At 46.4% G+C, this 21333-nt stretch overlaps 1 protein-coding gene across 1 annotated transcript; it reads left to right on the top strand.

Annotated features, from left to right (window-relative positions):
- The first annotated feature begins 5207 nt into the window (after nt 1–5207).
- Nucleotides 5208–21063, top strand: LOC135270141 (XK-related protein 3-like). The gene is given in 2 exon segments (XM_064365437.1): nt 5208–5562; nt 20405–21063. Coding segments are annotated over 2 exon segments (1014 nt in total).
- The last annotated feature ends 270 nt before the right edge of the window (nt 21064–21333 follow it).

Below are 21333 nucleotides of genomic sequence, written 5' to 3'. Positions count from 1 at the left end.
AAAAAAAAAAAAAACGAGGCAGGTAGCTCCAGGCCAGTTAGCATCAGCGGGATGCTTGTCAAAAACCCAGCTGCCTGGGAATTTGAGTTTTTTAGCAAATGGCCTCTGATGACTCTCGTGCCTGGCCAGGTGGCCCTGTGTCAGGAGCCTGGCAGGTAAAAGAGGCCGCACTGGGCTCACCCTGCAGAGGAAGCCGCCATTTCTTACCTCTCCGCCCTTAGGTCTCGGAGGTCACGTTGCAGGAGATGCTGCTGGAGGTCCTCAGCACCGACTTGGATGCGATGCTCAGCTGCCCTGAACAGCTGCGGCTCTTCCTCCTAGCCCAGCAGGAGGTGCCCTCTAGGCTCAAGAAGCTGGTGGGATCCGTCAACCTATTTTCGGATGAGAATGTTCCCAGGTGTGAGGGAGGTGGGTGGATTTGCCCTCCCTGGGGCCGTGGGACTGCATCTGGCCAAGCCCAGATTGGCCGTGTGGCCTGGCGGTGCCCCGGCTGCTGTTGGCACCCTGGCCCTTGCCGGTGAGGCAAGCATTCCCTGAGTCTCCTGTCCCCCACAGGCTGGTGAACGTGCTGAAGATGGCAGCCTCCTCCGTGAAGAAGGAGCGTAAGCTGCCCGCCGTCACTCTGGAGCTGCTCTGCCTGGCACTCAAGGAAGACAAGTTTCTGCGGTTCTGGAAGAGGGTGGTGGAACAGGGGCTGCTGAAGCTGCAGTTCTGGCCAGCCAGGTGCGTGCAGCACGTGGCCTCTCTCGGCCCCCTTCCCTGTCTGTGAAGTGGGGCTGGGCCACCAGTCCTGAGGTCCCTGCAGGGGGGCCAAGGGCTCTGACCATGCTCTGTCCCACACCCCCTCTTAGCTACCTGTGTTTCCACCTGCTGGGCGCCACCCTGCCCCTGCTCACCGCTCAGCCCTAGGTCACATGTCACTCAGTGACTAACACAGTCCTTGGTCCATCCCTGTGTTCTCCTGACATGCGTGAGTGGTGCCCTGGAGCTGGGGTCCATCCTAACCCTTGACAGTCTCCAGTGGGGCTGGGTGTGTGGGGGGTGGGGACAGTGGCAGCACCTGTGGCAGGGGACACCCACCCAGTCCTTGGAGGTGCAGTGTACCTGGGAGTTTGTCAGGCTGGGAGGCCTTGGGGAGTGCAGAAAGGGCAAAGAGCATCCCAATGGGAGGCGGTCAGACCTCCAGCTGGGAGGTCAGGCGAGGCGTGAGGCCACAGGCCCCTGTACCCTCGCAAACCCTGACCCTCTTGGGGCTGGGGCCACAGAGGCATTTTCAGCAGGAGCATCGGCGTGGGGAAGGCTGTGGGTCTGGTTTCCCTTTTCGGAAATGACTGGCAGCGTGAAGAAAGCTTTGGGCAGGGCTGGGCTGGAGGCAGGCCCAGCAGGGAGGCGATGGCAGGCCGGGGAGAGCCAGGCAGGCGCCAGGTACAGACCTGCCTTCAGGGCTCAGGTGCTGGGTAGTTGAAGGCCTGGGCTCCTGGGCACTGCGCGGATGGTCTGCAGGCGGGGGGCGTGACTGGCGGTCATCCTCCACTCAGCCCCAGGCCACACCTTCTCAGACAGTTCTGCCAGCGTGCGTGGACAGTGTTGCTCATTGAGCATCCTGCCCCTCGTCCCCACTCTGTCCCGGCCCTGCAGGGCCACATAGCGTTCTGAGCACAGAACCCTCGCCTCGCTTTACAAAAGGCCTGGAGGCCACTGTCCCATGAGGGATGAGTATGGACAGGAGAGGTGCGCCAGGCGGGTGGTTGGCCCTGGTGCAGACCCCCTCGGGGAGCTGTTCTGTTCTCCCCTGGGGTGCCCCCTCGCCCAAGCACGCCGAGCCCACATAGCTCCCAAGCAACCTGCAGGCGACCCTGCCTTCCTCGGTGGCCTCGGTCACGTCTGTCTTCCAGGTCTGTTTCCTCACCTGTAAAGTGGGACTTGCTTGGCGCTGCTTGGCAGAGCGGGGTGGACCGAGAGTGTTCTGACCAGCTCTTGTCCTCACCACCAGCAGGCACTACGTGTGCCATGGCCGTCGCTACTGCCACGACTTGGGTGACCGCGTCGAGGCCCTGCATGGCCAGGTGTCGCGGCTGGTGGAGCAGGCTGGCCGCCAGCCTGACTCCTCTACCGCCCTCTGCCACTTCAATGCCTCGCTCTACCTGCTCCAGGTCTCGAAGGGCGGCACTGCCGAGGGGCGCATGCACGAGACGCAGGAGGAGCTGGAGGCTGGCACCGACCCCAGCCCAGCGCCCGACGACCCGTAGGTGAGCAGGGCCCGGCCCAGGCAGAGCCCACGCACTTCACACTTCCCCAGTCCGAAGCTAGCCCAGTCTCTGCTCCCATCCCAGGAAGAATTTTCCCAAATGCTAAAGGAGAACAAAGAGGAAATCCTAGGAAATACAGAGTATTCATGCTGGCAGTCTCACAAAGGCTAGGTATCAACTCGTGCGACAACCAAAGGGACCCCCAATGGCTATTACAAGTGGGCACCTCGAGCACAGCATGGGAACCCCATGCCCGGCCTCCAAACCTCCCGGCTCCTGCTCTTCTCCCCAGAGCGGGGCCCTCTTCCTTACCCCCGTGAGGCACAGCATGTTATGATGTGAAGGCCGAGGCTGGGGGCGGTCACACCTGTCTCTCCATGTGTTTCAGCTCCCAGCCTGCTGAGCACAGCCCTTGCTGACCTGGGCTGGCCCTGGAGGAGGGGTGTGCTTGCTCCCATACACAGGAATGGCCTGCAGGCCCCTCACTGCAGTCACAGACATAGCCCTGAACTGTCAAGAAACTATACCCTCAGAGCGGGAAATACCCATGTAGAGAGAGAAAGCCAGCATCTCAGGACAGATTGCCTCCTCTACTCCAGGGATTCTCCAGGGGCTATTAGGAGGCTGGGCTGGTTTATCTCCTCTGCCTAGAAGGCCCTGGGGTGGTCAATGTGAACACATTAAAAGGAAGACCAGCTTTCCCAGAAATGACTGCACCACAGCTGAGATCAATGGTGTGACATGATTATCCTTGCTGTCCTCCAAGCTGGGATTCATGCAGATCATCAAAAACTGATCGTGACTCCCAAGTGCTCTGAAGGGCTACATATCAACTGACAAGACTCAGAGTGAGGGCTGAAAAAAAGAGAGGGTGCTCCTGGTGGAGCACGGAGAGAGGCAGCAGTGGGTGGGGGACTGTGGCTTGACCTGTCTGCCCTGGCAGGGATGGGAGACAAAGGTGGCAGCAGGTGGCTGTGCACAGCTTTGTCACGGAGGGCAGGCCAGGAGCACCTGCCCCATCTGCCCTAGCCCCATATATTGGGTTGGGCTAGCCTGACTCGGGGTGGGATTAGCTATGATTCCTGCCCTGGGGGTTGTCCAGCCCAGATTTCCACTGGTCCAAGCTGCAGAAAGTGGTAGGACCGCCCAGAGCTTCTTAGAAATACATCCTCCATGTCCAGGCCAGCAGCCTGGGAGATGAGACGGGGTTGGAGGAAACAGAGGCCCAGGACGGGGCAAGTTCTGCCTGGAATGCACAATGGCTGGAGTCCAGAGCCCAGGATGCAGCCCCAGCTGGGTATGGCCCTCCTGCTGCCCAGGGAGGAGGTGGATGCCCAGGGTGGAGACGGATGCCCAGGGCAGGTCCTCCCAGGCCCCTGCTTGGAGTTCCTTGCAGTCATGAGTTCCTCGGAGAGAGAGGACATGCCTGTGAAAAATCACCACCAGTCCTGTGTGGCCAAAAGGCTCCTGCCCACCAGGGCCAGGGCAGAGCAGCAACGGGTGCTGGGATCCCACACGGCTCGTGCCAGCACGTCCTCCCCTGCACACGCCACGCCACCCTTCCCTGAGGCAGACACCAGGAGAGAAGGGTACATCCCTTTGTCCCCCAGATGACGTGTGTTGGTGGGAGGCAGAGAGTGGACAAGGATGAAACCTGGCTTTGGGGGAGGGGATGAAGTGTGTGTGCCCATTCTCCTCTTTCTCCCTCCCCACTCCCCGACAGTCTAGCCTCAACCCCAGGAGCCCTCCAGGCAGAGCCATCCGCGGGGTGTCTGGGGATGCCCTGTGCTTTCGGAGGGCCTGCTGTGCTCTTAGAATGTGTTACTCGCCATCAGTATATTTGCTTGCAGTCACTCCAATAAAAAGGTGTCACCCCCATTTTACAGGTGAGGAAACTGAAGCCCAGCAGGGTTAAGAGGTTTGCAGGTCAGCAATAATGGCTGCTGTCTTGCCAGCCCAGCCAGGTGGAAGGCAGGAAAGCTGGGCCAGGAGCCCCCCATCCTCAGCGTCCCACAGTTCTCCATCTCCGTAACGAGCTGCCAGGCTGACGTTCAGGAACAAAGTGTCCCTTGGGGGCACCCCTCCCAGGTGGGACAGAATCCTGCATCTGGGCCCGGTGCCAGCTGCCCTGTGCAGGTGCATGGTGCAGAAGCCTGGCTTATTTCAGGCTGACAGCCAGGCCCTCCTGGTGCAGGGGTTCAGGCAGCAGGCAAGCCCTGCAACAGCCGGGCCCATCGCCTCGGGTGCCAATGCTGACCCCAAGTGAGAGCAGGGCCTGGCCCTCAGCCCTCGGAGCCTTCACACAGGGTACGGAATTTCATGCCCATGTGGAGATCGCTGGGGGTTGGAGAAAACCTCAGGTCACGCCCACTGCCAAAGCCACCCTGAGCAGGGAGGGGATGCCTGGGGGTGTGTTGACCACTCCCCTTCAGGCAACGCCCCCTCTGCCTTCTTTCTCCCTGCTATATGAAGTGCCTGCTGCTGCATCTAGGGCTCCAGGGTGGACGCTGTAATTTCTGTCTTGGAAAGCTCACCTCGTGCATGACCAAAGGCACTGAGAGCCAGAAGGGCCCAGTGTGGCCCTGGGGGCAGGGGGCCATGGTATGTGAGTCAGCCCAGTTGGTAAAATGGACACTAAATTGAACATTACTAAATGGACAGAGGGAGGGTGCACTCTGAGGGGAGGAGGGGCCGGGGTGGCAGGAGTTGGGAGGCAAAGGGACTCAGGTATATTGGTCATGCCCAAAACTGCAGTCGTTTTCCCCACCTCATATGCAGTAGGAACCATAGTAAGATGCACAGAATCAGGAGTCAGACACGGATTCAAAATCTGCAGCTCGCTCACATGTGTGAGCTTGGACAAGCCTGCAGACCTCTCTCAGCCTCCATTTCCTCATCTGTAAAGCTGGGCGACCGCTGTCCTCACAGGTTCTTAGGAGGCCAGAGTTGAATAAGACAATGCACAGGAAGCACCTGGTACCCTGCGGGCACTCAAGGAATGGCAGCTCCGGAGGCCCCCCAACCACCCATTTCAACCTGGTGGTCTCCTGCAGATCAGCAGGGCGGCTGTCCTGGCCATGGGCATCTGGACCCAGGATGCCCTACCTCAGCATCCTGGCCTCCAGCACCTTCACCGCCTCCGCCTGCATCCTCATCTGGGCAGGTACTCTCGTCATGGTGACCGGTTTCCTGGGCTTCAGCACCATCTCCCAGGAGCAGAAGGGCTGCCTCTCCATGGTGAGTGCCTGCCCCATGCTCTGCAGGGAGGGGGACCCTGCACCACCACCCTATTTCCCAGTGAGCTTCCCAGCATGTAAGAGGGGCTTCAGCCCTTGAGTGGGAAGGGGCTGAGGTCATGGGACAGCCAGAGAGGCATTGGCTGCTCTCGGGCCTGGGGTTCTCCAGGAACTTAGGACATAAGCCAGGAGGCCAGCCTCGGCAGCTGCAGTAGGGACTCCTCCGCAGCTCAGCCTCTCCTCCTCCTCCTCCTCCTCCGCCCCTTCCTTCTTCTCCCTCTGCCTCTTCTCCTTCTCCCTTCCCTTCTCCTTCATCTCCTCCTTCTCCCTCTTCCTCTGCCTTCTCTTCCTCCTCCTCCTCCTTTTTTCCCTCCTCCTCCTCTCCCTCTCTTTCCTCCCTTCTCTTCCTGTTTCTCTTCCTCCTCCTTCCAGACTTGATCGTGGCAATTTTCAAAGATATGCAAAAATGTTAAAAGCGCTGTAATGAAGCTCCATCTTCCCATCGCCCAGGGCTCCACAGTCCACCTCCATGCCCTGGCCTGCACCCTCCCCTCCATCCCACCCCTCCCCACCCCAGGGCGGGTTTGCAGCAATCCCAGAGAGCAAATCATCTGTCCATATTTCAGCACATTTCTGAAAGAGCAATAATTTTTTAAAAACATTTAAAAAACAAAAACTTCAGTATGAACTTCTAAAACTTAACAATCCTCTTTTAGAAAACACGGTAATATTACCATTATCATATCTAAAAACAATTAACAGCCGATTCCTCCATATCATGAAACAGCCAAGCAGTTTCAGATCTCCCCAACTGACCTTTAGCTGTTCTTTTTAAAAAAGTTGTTTGAGCGAGAATCTAAATTAGGTCCACGTGTTAAAATGGGTTGATGTGCCTCCTAAGTCTCCTTTAGTCTCGAAGTTCCACCCTCAAATCCGTTTCTCTCCTTTTTCCTCCTCTTGCAATGTATTCGCTGAAGAAGAAGGTCATTTGTCCTAGCACGTTTCTCCCAGTCTGGATTTTCTGATCACGCCCCTGTGATGTTGTGTAACACGCCCACCTGGCGGTTAGATCCTGATCCCATCCTACTGACATGGATGTTTTGGGGAGCACCTTGTGCATGGCTGGTGTTGGGAAGCTGGGAATCTGCAGCTGCCCAGAGTGTTATGAGGGGAGGATGGGGTGGAACATGCAGGGCCAGAGGCCTGGAGTCCGGCTCAGGACTCAGCCAGACCCCAACTCCCTCACTCCCACGCCCTGTTGGCAGCGGCAAGCTCCCTGCTGCCTGGGGCCTTTCTTCACCTGACAGTCCCTCCCGAGGGTCAAAGCCCAGTGTATGGGAAGAGAAGAAGACAGATGAGGCTGGAAAACGTCCAGACTAGCAAGGAAGTGTGAGGGGCAGAGCCAGCCCAAGTCTCAAAGGGAAATCAGGCTGAGCCTGAAAGGAATTGGGCAGGAGGGAGAAGCCTCAAGGGCCCCCATGCTCTCCTTCTCCGGCTTCCCGGGGTCCACCACAGACTTTGCAGCCTTTTGCACAGTGACCCAGGGAGCCAGCGACAGAGGAAGGCTGCTGGGAATCCTGTGGGCCGTCCCCTGCTGCCTCTCACCAGCAGCGACCTAGTCTCCAGCCGTGGCTAAGAAGCACCTGTGTCTGGGCCTGCAGGATGGTCCTCCCTGTGTTGAAGGGAGGGAGAGCCCAGAGCCAGGGCGCCAGGACAGTGGATGAGATGGCCTGCGGGTGGAAGGCCCCAGAGCATGGGCTTTGAGCTCTTCTCCAGCACTGGGTCCTGGTGTGCCGGGAGCCAGCCACACCCCGACCCAGCCCCCCGGCATGGGGCCCAGCATGAGGATTTCCGGCATCCTGGCCAATGCAGAGTTGCTCGGCTGAGATCCTCGAGAGTCCAATGGTGCATCCCAGACCTGACCAACATAGCTGGATGGAGGCATGTGGTGAGACGGTGAACCAGGCGCGCGGAGTGTGGCCTGGGGGCGGAGATGCTCTCTCTCTGCAGCACCAACCAGCCCTTAGGGAGCCTGAGGCTGGCGGGACCAGTGCTGTTGGGCCCAGAGAGAGAACCTCTCTCCTCTGCAGTGTTGGTGAGCCACTGCGTCCTGTCTGGCTCCGAGCCCCTCCACGGGTGTGGCCTTCAGCTTGGCCTCAGGCTTCAGGCCGAGCCTCCGCCCCTCACACCTGGAGGTCTGCCCTCAGACGGGCTGCCTAGCCACTTGCTCTCCGCTGCCTTCTTCCTTCCACCAGGTCGTCTTGTTGAGGGAGGACAGGACTCACCTCCGGACAGCACCAAAGGGAAGGCAGAAGCTCTCACCAGGAACCTTTCTTCTGACTCAGAGCCTTGGCTCTGAGGAGCCCCTGAAGGCCAGTGGTCCCTGCAGCAAGAGAATCAGCCCCCTGCATTCCTCCCAGGGCCTGATTAGAACACAAATGGCCAGTGTTCAGCCAGAGCAGCCTGTCTCTGTCCTTACTATAGCAACCTGCAAAGTCCTGGGTAATCTGAACTCTGTGCCAAGCGCTGTTCTCAACACTCATGCGTGTCAACTTAGTCCTCGCTGTGCCCCAAGGAGCAGCTTATTCTTACCATGTGCATTGACAGGAGCAGGAAAGTGATTTGTCCATGTGTGTGTGATTGTTTTAGGCGATGGTCAATCAGGGACAGCCACAAGAGGGGGCACGGGAGAGGCGCAGGACAATAGACTTTCCCAGACTCACAGGCCCCACAGAATCACTGCACACCCTGCTGGGAGGGGTCGCATGGGAGGAGCGCCCAGGTCGCAGGTTGCACCAAGCAGGTGGGGGGGCAGAGAGTGGGGGAGGCATTTTCATTGGGGATCGGAGTGAAGCACACCAAAAACAGACACGAGGGGGTTCCACTAGTGCATTTGAATGTTGCTAGGTCATGGTCAGGGGAACTTGTGGCAGGGCCTGCCCTGACACAGTGGTGCACCTGTCACCCTGGCAGGCACACACAGCCTGCGTGTGGGGATGTGGAGACAGCAGGAAAATGTGCCATCCACATTGCTGGTGAGCGGCATGTGGCCTGGCTCCAAGCCCATGCTCTGACCCACCATGACCCACCACACCCCACTGCGTCCAGAGAGGCAGTATTCACCCCTGCTTTACAGATGAGGAAGCCGGGCTGAGATGTGCAGCAATTACGAGCTGGAGCTGGACTGGGAATTGCAGTCTGTTGGCATCACCTCCGAGAGTCTGCTTCTCCTGGGGGGCCAGGGCTGAGGAAAGGCAGAGGGACGGGAAGCTGAGTGGGGCGGGGATGGATGTGTGCAGGTGGGGAGGTCTGTGCAGAGCCATGGCTCTTGGAGACCTGGCTGATTACAAGGGAGGGCTCTGTGCAGGTCCCAGCCCAGATCCCAAGGGCAGGAGACCAGGGTGTCATGGTGGGACCCCAGAAGCCTTGGACATCCCAGTGTCTCCTTGCTCCCATTATATATAAGAAAAGAACAGCACGTCTGGGTTACAGCATATTTGGTATGGAACGGAACTTGAGGATCACAAGGTCCAATCCTCCATCCACAGGTTCCAGGCTGAAGGACACTGGCTGGGTGAGGCGTTAATGGAGACACTCAGAATTATTGACTTTTGGGGAGAACAGTCTAATCTTAAGAGCTCTTCCCAGAAAACCCTTAGGTTTAGCACCTGACCACACTCTGCTCTCCGAGCCACTGATCACAGCCTCCTCTTCTACACTCTGTCTTACACAATCCATTTGCAAGATCCGTCCAGCCATTCAGGCTGATCCATGAAGAGGGGTGGTTGGGGGGAGCTCCTGAGGAATTACCTATACTTCAGTTGTTCTCCAAAGATAGCAATGATAGAGCAGTCACTTCTAGAAATTCTACATAATGATCTTGAAATTTCAGGCTTCTTTTCAAGAAAGGAGAGGATGTGAGATATGTTAGAACTGGGGTGACCATATAATATATGGTCTCAAACAATAACATTTGAGAGTAAAGAGCGCATGAGCCCTAAGTTGTTGCAAGCCAATTAAGACATTTGGTCATCCTGGTTAGAACTCAGGAGAGAAAGTGCAGCCTGCAGAAGATGCACGATGAGTCACCTGGCATTTGGTAAACAGGATCCTCCCTTTCCTTCACTCTTGTCCCCTAAAGTCAAGTATCCACGTAATAATCAACTGATCTTTTTAAACAAATTAGACCACACCACACCCCTACTCTCAACTGTTCAATGCTCTCCCATCACACTTGGGTTAAAATCCAAAGTCTTTGCCGTGATCCATAAAACCCTGCGTGATGTGATTCCATCCACCTCGCTGCCTCTCAGACCCCATTTCCTACACTGTCCCTGTCCTATTCACTTCAGCTACAGTTGCCTTCTTTCCAACCATTAAACAACCAAATTTATTCACTCTTGTACCAGGTATCAGTTTATTGCCTCACAGCTCTAAATCCACCCTTCTTTACCCTGCTTTGTGATACTAGAGCTGGACCCTATAAGAATTTCTCCTGTGCCAGATGACTCAATGTCAATAGAGGCTTTGTCAATAGAGAGCCCTGAAGGGACACTGCAAGGTCATTGCAAGTTAAAGGGACTTCTCCCCCAAATTTGTGTGCTATCTTTAAGCATGGCAGCCAGTGCAGTGGTATGTGAGAGGTGTGGTCATGCTCATCTCAGTAGCCCTTGCAGACCAGCTCCAGCCTGCCAATGCCCTCTACCTAGTTTCTCCTCCACCCAGCAGGCCACTTCTAGGAACCAATGCTCTGGCTAATGCTCTCTGGAAAATTTCTTTACCACTGGCAGACTGTGCATGCCAATGGCAGCCATTCCTTCCCCAAAAGGTACAAATCAGTGTTGAAGTAGATGGTAGGGAGGGCATTTCTAAGTTCTCAGTTTCTTCCTAATTTGCCCTCCCTCAGCCCTAGAGATAGATAGCTGCTTTTCACATTTGCTACTTCTCTTTTGATAGTTAATCACCTATCACAAGTTGCAATTATTAATATTAAATTTTCTTGTTTAAATTACCAGTGTGTTTTTTGTTTTCTGATTGAACCTTGCTATAGAATTGGTATTGGGAGTGGTCTAAGACAGATTTTCAAAGATGGGATTTGAGAATTGGATTAGTCATGGATTTGGGTTTGAGGGATGTGCTGAGTTCCTTGCCAATGGGAAATCAGATGCTAGTTATCCATGACATACAGTGACATTTCAATAAGTAAGGTAGACTATTACCTGTGGTTGATTATGATGATGTGCTAACTAAAGCAAATGCCTTGGGAGCCCAAGTGGCTACTGAATTTGATTATTACAGCAGTAACGATGACAACAATTACTGTAGTGTGGAACTGATTTTCCTGAATGCATTACTGCACTTACAGAAAAGGACAAGCTCAAGATCACAGTCTGAGAATCCAAACATTTCTATGGCGGTTTTAATACATTCTTCTGTCTCATAACCACATCTCATAACCACTATTGCTGGAAATCAAACACGAAATTTAACTGTGAGAGTTGCTGGATCACAATAGCACTTGAATTTACAACCTTAACAAGTTTTCATGTGAACATTAGGGAACTGATTGAAAAAGAATGAGATTCTGAAAACTGGAACTGGGAAATCTGGTAGGATTTGAATGAAGTTGGGAATTGTACATTTTCAAGTCACTCTGATCACCTTTGACAGTGGAAGTAGATCACTTCTACCCTGACTAGCCTTCCTTTGCTGGAAAACCCTATGATAACATCATCTGGGGAAAAGGCTTTGAAAGATTGTTATTTCTCCTCAAGACACTGTAATTAACTCTTATTGCCCATAGACAACTCACAACACAAGTCAAATCTCAGCATGTTTCGGATACACAGCATGACTCAGGAGAAAATAGCTCATAGGTTAAGATATACACTTTGTGTGTGTGTGTGTGTGTGTGTGTGTGTGTGTGCACATGTGTGAAAGAGAGGGTTTGTCTCTGTGTTGCCACACAAATCTCATCTAGAATTGTAATCCCCATAATCCTCATGTTTTAAGGGAGGGACCTGGTGGGAGGTGAATAGATCATGAGGGCAGTTACCCCATGTTGTTCTCTTGATAGTAAGTGGGTTCTAGCAAGATCTGATGGTTTTATAAGTGTTTGATAGTTCCTCCTTCACACGCTCTCTCTCACCTGCCACCATGTAAGATGTGCCTGCTTCCCCTTCTGCCATGATTGTAATGGCTGAGGCCTCTCCAGCCATACAGAACTGTGAGTCAATTAAATCTTTTTTATATACATATTACACAGTCTCAGGCAATTCTTCTAGCAGTGTGAGAAGGAACTAATATAATATATGTGTATAAATGTATATACACACAAACACACACATATATAATATACATTATATATTATATATGTTATATACATTATTCTTCCAATCTGCACATGGAACACACTCTAAGATCAGCTACATGCTCAGCCATAAGGGAAGTCTCAATTTTAAAAAATCTAAATCATACCAAGCATCTTCTCAGACCACAGTGAAATAAAATAAAAATCAATACCAAGAGAAATTCCCAAAACCACACAAATACATGAAAAACTAAACAACTTGCTCCTGGATGACTTTTGGGTAAATAACAAAATTAAGGCAGAAATCAAAGCATTCTCTGAAACCAGTGAAAATAGACACACAACATACCAAAATTTCTAGGATGTGTCAAAAACAGAGTTAAGAAGAAAATTTAGAGCACTAAATACCTACATCAAGAAAATAGAAAGATCTCAAATTAACAACCAAACCTTACACCTAAAGTAACTAGAAAAACTAGAATGAACTAATTCCAAAGCTAGCAGAGGAAAATAAATAACTAAAATTAAAACATAAATAAAACTGAGACCCAAAAAACCATACAAAAGATCCATTGGTGTTGAACAATAAGAACACACGGACACAGGGAGGGAAACATCACACACAGAGGCCTGGATGGTGGGGGGCTAGGGGAGGAATTAGCAGAGGGTGGGGGGATTGGGGAGGGATAGCATTAGGAGAAATAACTAATGTAGATGGTGGGGCGATGGATGCAGCAAACCACCACCATGACATGTGTATACCTGTGTAACAAAGTTGCACGATCTGCACATGTATCCCAGAACTTAAAGTATAAAAAATAGTTTTAAAAAGGATCCAAAAAATGAAAAATTTATTTTTTGAAAGGATAAACAAGAAAGATAGACCGATAGCAAGATTAACAGAGAAGAAAAGAGAGAAGATCCAAATAAGCCAATCAGAAATGACAAAGGTGATATTACAATTAATCCCATAGAAATACAAAAGATCAAACCATTCAGGACATAGGCGTAGGCAAGGACTTCATGACCAAAACACCAAAAGCATTGACAACAAAAGTCAAAATAGACAAATGGGACCTAAAAGTCCTATTGGTAGCATTTTATGAGTTCTTTGTACATCTGGCAGTATTTGGCTATGAACCTGTCTGCTTTAGAATTTTTTTTTTTCTAATTATTGGTAGGTTCTTTATTACCTAAACAATTTCAGGCATAGATTTTGACCTATTCACAGTTTTGATCTCTTCCTGATTTAGTCTGCTTTAGACTAATTTAGACTAATTTAGGAGATTGTCTGCTTCCGGGAATTTATCTGTTTCCTCTAGATTTTCTACTTTGTATTCACAGGTTGTTCATAGTAGTCTCTGAGGATCTTTTGTATTTCTGTGGGATCAGTCATAATACTGCCTATGTGGTTTTGATTGTGCTTCTTTGGATCTTCTCTTTCTTTCCTTTTTCTCTCTTTTTTTGAGACAGAGTTTTTCCTCTGTCACCTGGGATGCAGTGCAGTGGCATGATCTTGGATCACTGACACCTTCAGCTCCCAGGTTCAAGCAATTCTCATGCCTCGGCCTACTAAATAGCTAATAATACAGGCATGCACCACCATGCCTGCCTCTTTTATTTTATTTTTTTAGTAAAGACAAGATTTTACTGTGTTGGCCAGGCTGGTCTCAAATTCCTGACCTCTAGTGATCCACCCAACCCAACCTCCCAAAATATTGATATTACAAAAGTGAGCCACCGTGCCCAGCCCCTTTTCTTTCTTTGTTAATTTAGGTAGCAGTCTATCAATCTTATTTATTTATTTATTTATTTATTTTATTTTCAAGGGCTAAAATCTTGGTTTTGTTTAAGTAATCTTTTATATGGATTTTTGCATCTCAATTTCATCAAGTTTTTCTTTAGTTTTAGTTATTTTCTTCTGCTAATTGGGAGTTGTTTTCCCCTCTCTCTCAGTTCTTTTAGGTGCCGTTTGATTGTTAATTTGAGATTTTTCTAACTTCTTGATGAAGGTTTTTTAGGGTTATAAACTTTCCATTTAACCCTGCTTTGGCTGCATCCCAGAGATTTGGGAAAGTGTTTTCTATTTTCACTTATTTTCAAACAATTACCTTAATTTCTGCCTAAATTTTGATGTTTACCTAGGAGTTATTCAGGTATAAGTTGTATGATTTCCATGTAATTGTGTATTTTGAGAGTTTTTTTGGTATTGATTTCTATTTTTATTGCAGCATGGTCCAAGATTGTGCTTTATGTAATTTCAGTTTCTTTTGAATTTACTGAGGCTTGCCTTATGACTGAGATGAGCTGATAGTCAATCTTAGACTATGTTCTATGTGCAGATGAGAAGAATGTCTATTCTCTGTTTCTTGGGTGGAGTGTTCATTCTGTAGATGTCTGTTAGGTCCAGTTTGTCAAGGGCTGAGTTTAAGTTCAGTATTTCTTTGTTAGTCTTTTCGTAGGACAAGTACTTGTTCTATAAATCAGGGTACTCCATGTTGGATGTATGTATATTTAGGATGGTGGTGGATTGCAACCACTATTATTATGTAATAACCTTCATTGTCCTTCTCAGTTTTCTTTGGTTTAACATCTGCTTTCCTGCTCTTCTCGTTTTTCATTTGCATGGTGGCTCTTATCCAGCTCTTTTACTTTTCGGCTATGGGTGGCACTGGATGTGAGATGGGTATTGTTTTAAAGACAATACATGGTTGAATTTTGTCTTTTTATTCAGCCTGCCACTTTGTATCATTCCAGGTTAGTATTCATATGTGTGATTTTGATCGTGTCATTGTGTTGTTAGCTGGTTGTTACGTGGACTTGCTTTCCTAGCTGCTTTATAATGCCTGTGGGCTATGCACTTAAGTGTGCTTTTGTGGTAGCAGGTATCGTTCTTTCGTTCAGCATTCCCTTGAGGATGTCTTGAAAGCCTAATCTAATTGAAGTGTGGGTCCTTAGCATTTTCTTGTAGGTGAAAAATTTTATGGCTTCTGTACTTGTGAATCTTAGTTTGGTGGGATATAAAATTTCTTGTTTGAAATTTTTTAAAAGAATGTTGAAAATAGACCCACATCACTTCTGGATTGTAAGGTTTCTGCTGAAGATCTGCTGTCATCCTGATAGTGTTCTCTCTGTAGGTGACCTGACAATTCTCCCTAGCTGCTTTTACATTTTCATTTTTGTTTTTTTTTTAGTTTTCTTGTTTGTTTGTTTTTTCGTTGACCTTAATGAATCTGATGGTTATGTGCCTTGGGAATAATATTGCTTAGCATTTGACTATGGTTCTCTGTATTCTTCGGGTTTCGATGTCAACCTCTCTAGTGTGATGAAAAAGACTTTCATGACTGTCTCCTCAAATATATTTTTTTCAAGTGGTTTATTATCTCTCTTTTCCTTGGTCTATTCTGCTGATAACACTTCCAATTGCATGTTGATGTTCTTACAGTGAAGTTTTCAGCTGAATAAGTCAATTTTTCGTCTTTCTTTAAGTGTCTAGTTCATCTTTGAGCTCTTGGATTTCTTTTTTGCATTGGTTGGCTTCCTTGGATTGTTTCAATTTTCTCTTCAATTTAGATGAGACTTTTTGCCATCCAGATTCAGAATTCCCATGTCTGTCATTTGAGACCGTTGAAATTGGTTGCTGGGGAGCTACCGGGCTGATTTGGTGCTAAAAGAGCTTCTTGTGTTTAGAACTGTCATCATTCTTGCACTGGTTCTTTCTCATCTGAGATGGCTGGTGTGCCTTTAACTGTGATTCAAATTGAGTATCATCATTTGGCTTAATTTCTGGAAGTTTTGAGATGGCAAAGTCTCTATACAGTGTCATTGTTTCTAAATTCCTGTCTGTGGTTTTATACAGGATGGAGGCAGAATTAGTAAAGCGACTTTTTGTGCTGTAATTTGGGCTAAAATCTAGGAGATGGTGCTGGAGAATAATGAGCAATACTCCTAAGACTCAACTGCAGAGTTTCTTTTTGTATTCTGGCATTTATTCCTGTATTTTACTGGACTAGGGACAGAGAGGCAAACCCTTGACTGGATCTGCTCGTGGGCCTTGGGGAGGCCACCTGCAATCACTGACACTGTGTTGAGAGGTTTTTATTTATATTTATATTTATTTATTTATTTATTTATTTATTTTGTTAGGTCTTTCCCATGGTGGGGCTCTCTTAAGCAGAAGTCTGGTAGGCCAAGGTTTTACCAAACCAGCCCTGTAGCTTAGGGCCCCCTAAAGCCACACTCCCACCACCTGATTCTACTGCCTTGGTCTCCTGAGTAGCTGCGATTACAGGCATGTGCCACAGTACCCAGCTAATTTTTTCAACTTTTACTAGAGACAGGGTTTCTCCCTGTTGGTCAGGCTGGTCTCAAACTCCCAACCTCAGGTGATCTGCCCACATCAGCTTCCCAAAGTGCCAAGATTACAGGCAGGAACCACTGTGCCTGCCCACTAAGGTGAGATTTTTCTAACTTCTTGATGAAGGCATTTCAGGGCTATAAACTTTCCACTTAAACCTGCTTTGGCTGCATCCCTGAGATGTGGGAAAGATTTTTCTATTTTCATTTATTTCAAAGAGTTATTTTAATTGTTGCCTTAATTTTGATGTCCACCTAGGAGTGAGTTAGGTGTAAGTTGTTTGATTTCCATGTACTTGTGTATTTTGAGAGATCTTGGTAATGATTTCTATTTTTATTGCACTGTGGTCCAAGAATGTGCATTGTGTAATTTCAGTTTATTTTGAATTTGCTGAGAATTGCCTTATGACTGGACTGATAGTTAATCTTAGTCTATGCTCTCTGTGCAGATGAGAAGAATATCTATTCTCTGTTTGTTAAGTGGAATGTTTGTTCTGTAGATATCAGATGAGAAGAATATCTATTTTCTGTTTGTTAAGTGGAATGTTTGTTCTGTAGATATGTTATGTCAAATTGGTCAAGTGTTGAGTTTAAGTCCAGAGTTTCTTTGTTAGTCTCTTCACAGGCCAAGAAGAACTTGTTCTATAAATCAGGATGCTCTAAAGTTGGATGTATGTATATTTTGATGAGGATTTTTACATTATGTTATTCAGGAATATTGGCCTGTAGTTTTTTGTCTTTTTTGTTGTGTCCTTGTCTGTTTTTGAAATCAGCATGACCTGCCCCATGGAATGAAACAGTTCACATATCTTCTTCTTCTTCTTCTTCTTTTTTTTTTTTTGGCTAGATTAAAAAGAAATGGCAGGAGTTCTATTTCAGGGGTAGGTAGAATGCAGAGTGAATCCATTGGGTTCCTGGGCTATTCTTTAAAAGGTGACTTTTCATTGCTAATTTGATTTTTTACCATGAATTTTTTTCTGGGTACCAGGTAAGATATCTCCTTTTTTGTCTCTGATTATATTTTATAGCGACTTTTTTTTTTCACTTTTGATTTTAGCTTTTTGTTTTCCTAATTCCTTGATTGAATCATCAAGTTGTGTATTTAATATGTTCTTTTAAATACTGTTTTCTCTTTAATGTTTTCATTGACTCTGAAGTATGTTGTTTAATTTTCATGTACTTTTGAATTAGTGATTTCAGAAGAAATACTTGATATGAATTTGATCTCTTCAACTTGATTGTATTTTTGAATTAACGTATGATAGATACTGGAAAATGTTCTATGTATTTAGTAGAGAAGAATGTGTATTCTACAGCTCTTGGATAGATAGTTCTGTAACTGTTTTGTCCATTTGCCCTGCAGCGAATTTTAGTTCAGTGTTTACTTATTGATTTTCTGTGTGCATAATCTATTCACTGTTGAAAGTAAGGTCCTGAAGTTTTCTATTAGTATCTTGCAGTTTTTCTCTCTATTTGGATGTATTAATATTTACATTATATGTATGTGTATATTAATTATTATAGGTGTATTTCTGATACGATATTTTCTTTTTCCTCTTGCTTAATTCTGTATCATCTCTGTGTCTTTAATATTTGGTGGTTTGATCATACTAAGTATGGGGATATTCTTATTTGGATTGAATCTGATTGGAAGCATTTGACATTCCTGTACCTGCATATTTATATTTATATTTAGGCTTGGAAAGTTTTCTGTTATTATTTCTCTAAATAAGCTTTCTACATTTTTTTTTCTACATACACTTTTTTTTTTTTTTTTTTTGAGAGACAGTTTTGCTCTTGTTGCCCAGGCTGGAGTGTAATGACGTGATCTTGGCTCATTGCCACCTCTGTATGCTGGGTTCCAGTGCTTCTCCTTCCTGAGTGTCCTAGGTAGCTGGTATTACAGGTGTACACCACCACACCCAGCTAACTTTTATATTTCTAGCAGAGACTTTTATATTTCACCATGTTGGACAGGCTTGTCTAAAACTCCTGATCACATTTGATCCACCCGCCTCATCCTCCCAGAGTGCTGCAATTGCAGGCATGCACCACCTCGCCCAGCTTTACCACACTCTTGAACACCGGTGACTAACACATTCGCTCTTTGGATATTATCCCATAAGTCCTAAGAAGTTTCTTTATTTCTTTTTTTCCTCTGACTGTATATTTCAATGGACCTGTCTTTGAGTTTTTCTGCTTGACCACTTCTGCTGTCAATGCTCTCAACTGCATTTTTTATTTTGTTGTGGTTTTATCTTCAAGATTTTTGTTAGTATTTTTCTCACATTATATTATCTCTCTGTCAAGTTTCTCTGATAAATGTCTGAATCATTTGTGTTTTCCTGAAGTTCACAACATTGTCTTAAAATCACTATTTTGAATTTCTTGTCAGGCCATGCATCCATGCCAAGTTCTTTTGTGTCAGTCACCACTGGCACCTGATTTTGACCACTTGGTGCCATCACGTATCTCTGATAAATCCTGATCCTTGTGACTATGCATTGATGTCTGCACAGTGATGTAGGTGCCTGATTCAATGTTCACAGTTTGGCTATTTTTGGAAATAAGCCTGTCCAAAAATTCAGGGCAAGAAGAAGGGAATTAAGGTCTTTAAATTTATGATAGCTTCAGCCCTGGTAGCACTAGGGGGAATCTTGATATCCAGACATTGATGGCTGGAGTAATTTGGTCACCAAAGCTGACACAGTACCGGGTTGAACACTGGGAGCACTCAAGGCCTGCAGCTGCCATGGTCTGCCCTCTCAGATTTATTCAGGCCTGAGATCACTTTAGTCAAGCAGTAAAACTATTGACTGGAACTGGAGTACCTTTTGCTGAGGCCAATTTCTCATCCGTTGCTGGGGTGGGTCTGGAAGCTTGCCCTTTGGTATCAACCTCCCAAAGTGCTGGGGTGAGAAGACAGGCAAATACCAGTCCCAAAACAAAGTCCTATGCTTATTTCCCGGGATCAAGAATCCTCCCAGCTCAGTCTCCTGAATAACTGGGACTAGAGTCGTGTGCCACCATGCCTGGCTAAATTTTGTAGCAACAGGTTTATACCATGTTTCCCAGGTCAGTCTTGAACTCCTGGGCTTGAGTGATCCACTCACCTCGACCTACTAATGTGCTAGGATTACAGGTATGAGTCACCACATCTGGTCAATTTTACTTTCTAAAATTTAAATTTTAGGTTACTTATTTTTATTCAGTCTTATTTCTCATAATGAAATTTAGGATGCTAATGATTTAGAGTTTCACTTTGAGTTTTCCTTAAGGAATAAATGGAGTGTTGATGCTCGTTTTCTAAATAGTCTTAGAAAATGAAAAAGTAATTTAGATTAGAAATGACAATTTGACCACTTTTTGTTTTCTGGCTTCATTTCATTGTGTATGAAGAGTGTATTTTTTTTAACCTGCATGTATATGTGCAGTGAGTTTTTACTCTTTCAACTGAATACAGTACAAAATTGTTTAAACAGACTATGCAACTACTTCATAACTTAGGCTTTCTTCCATGTGCTTTTTTGTCTAATTATTAAAAGAACAATGTTGAAATTAAATTAATTTTGCTCATGAAGAATTTTCTGATAAAACTACATTAATAGACACAAACACACATATGCACACACTCACTTCTTAATTTCTGGAACTTTTAGATTTTCTGTTTCTCTAGTACCTTGTATTCCATCACTCAGCAAAATCTGTCAGCTTCACTTCCAGGATTGACTTTAACTCCACAGCTTATTTCTTGTTTCCTATTATCACCATAGCCTAAAACACAGTTTATGTTACGTTGGCCTCTCCTTTACACTCTAACTTCCTATTTTACACTCTTAACTTTCTATAAAGACTATCTTTTCAATGTCTAATTCAGGTAATTTTATTATTTATTAATTCAGACTGCATTCTATGTGCTATCACATCTTATAGTGTCAGACCTGAATGTCTCTCTCATATTTCGTCTTTGCCAGTCTTCCCTTTCAGGGGATGTGTATATACATGTAGAAATGTAGGTATGCATGTATTTGTTTATTTGTTTTTCCCAGGTGTAATATATGTATTGCATACATAAATATTCCCGGTAATAAAAGATTAACAAAGCTTTTATTATTATTATTACTTTGTAAGTAAATGATTTTCTAAAGGAGTTGAGTGGGGATAAATAGATCTTAAAACCACAAGGTTAGAAGAGAAAGTGAACATTACTAACAATAAATATTTTCTAACATTTTTATGTTTATCTTTAATAGCCTTGCTGATGACATGCTGCCTGTTATCAGCTGCTTATGGGGCAACTCTCTGCAGTATACTGGCCATCCAAATCAGCAACGATGATACTACCATTAAGCTACCGCCAATGGAACTCTTCTATGTGATAACATGGCGTTTCTTAGAAATTATCTCACGCGCCGTGGCTCTGGCATTATTCGCTGCATCTCTGAAACTGAAGAGCCTACCCTTTCTATTGGTCATATATTTTGTATCAGTGTTGGCACCGTGGCTAGAGTTTTGGAAAAGTGGAGCTCGTCTTCCTGAAAGCACAGAAAATAATTCCAATGTGGTGGGTGCAGTACTGATGCTTATCATCATCACACTACTCTATGCTGCCATTAATTTCTCCTGCTGGGCAGCAGCGAAACTGCAGTTGTCAAATGAGAAAATATTTGACAGGAGAGAAAATCGGGGCCATAGAATTCTCCACTACAGCTTTCAGTTTTTAGAAAATGTGATAATGATATTCGCATTTGTATTCTATAGAAGGGATACTTTACTGAATTGTTGTTACACATTAGTTGCCATACACGTCATCATAATCTACTTATTGGGCTTTTCCTTTATGTGTCTCTTCTATCACTATTGGTACCCGAGGAAGTCAGACAAAGTATTGTAAAGACATACTAAAAATTAGCCAGCGTCGCTGTGATATTATGTAAACATCTAAAGAAAACTCAATTAAAAGAATAAAAATAAGCAGCTAAGGAAATATTATCATTCTTGGAATAGATGGGTAATTTTCATTCAACAAAGTATGAAATATTCACAAAGTATACATATGTACTTTCACAGAACAATGAGTAAAGATGCTGAATGTGACTTTTTAAAGATATTCTTCCATTAAAAAATTATAAACAGCAAGATCTTGGGAGTAGTTTTCAATAAAAAATTGATTTTTCTCCTG

This window comes from Aotus nancymaae, unplaced genomic scaffold (assembly GCF_030222135.1).
Source record: "Aotus nancymaae isolate 86718 unplaced genomic scaffold, 86718_ANA_hifiasm-v0.15.2.pri h1tg000059l, whole genome shotgun sequence".
Lineage (NCBI taxonomy): Eukaryota > Metazoa > Chordata > Mammalia > Primates > Aotidae > Aotus > Aotus nancymaae.
Note: the sequence above shows the minus strand (reverse complement) of the source record. Positions and strands in the feature narration are given on the sequence as shown.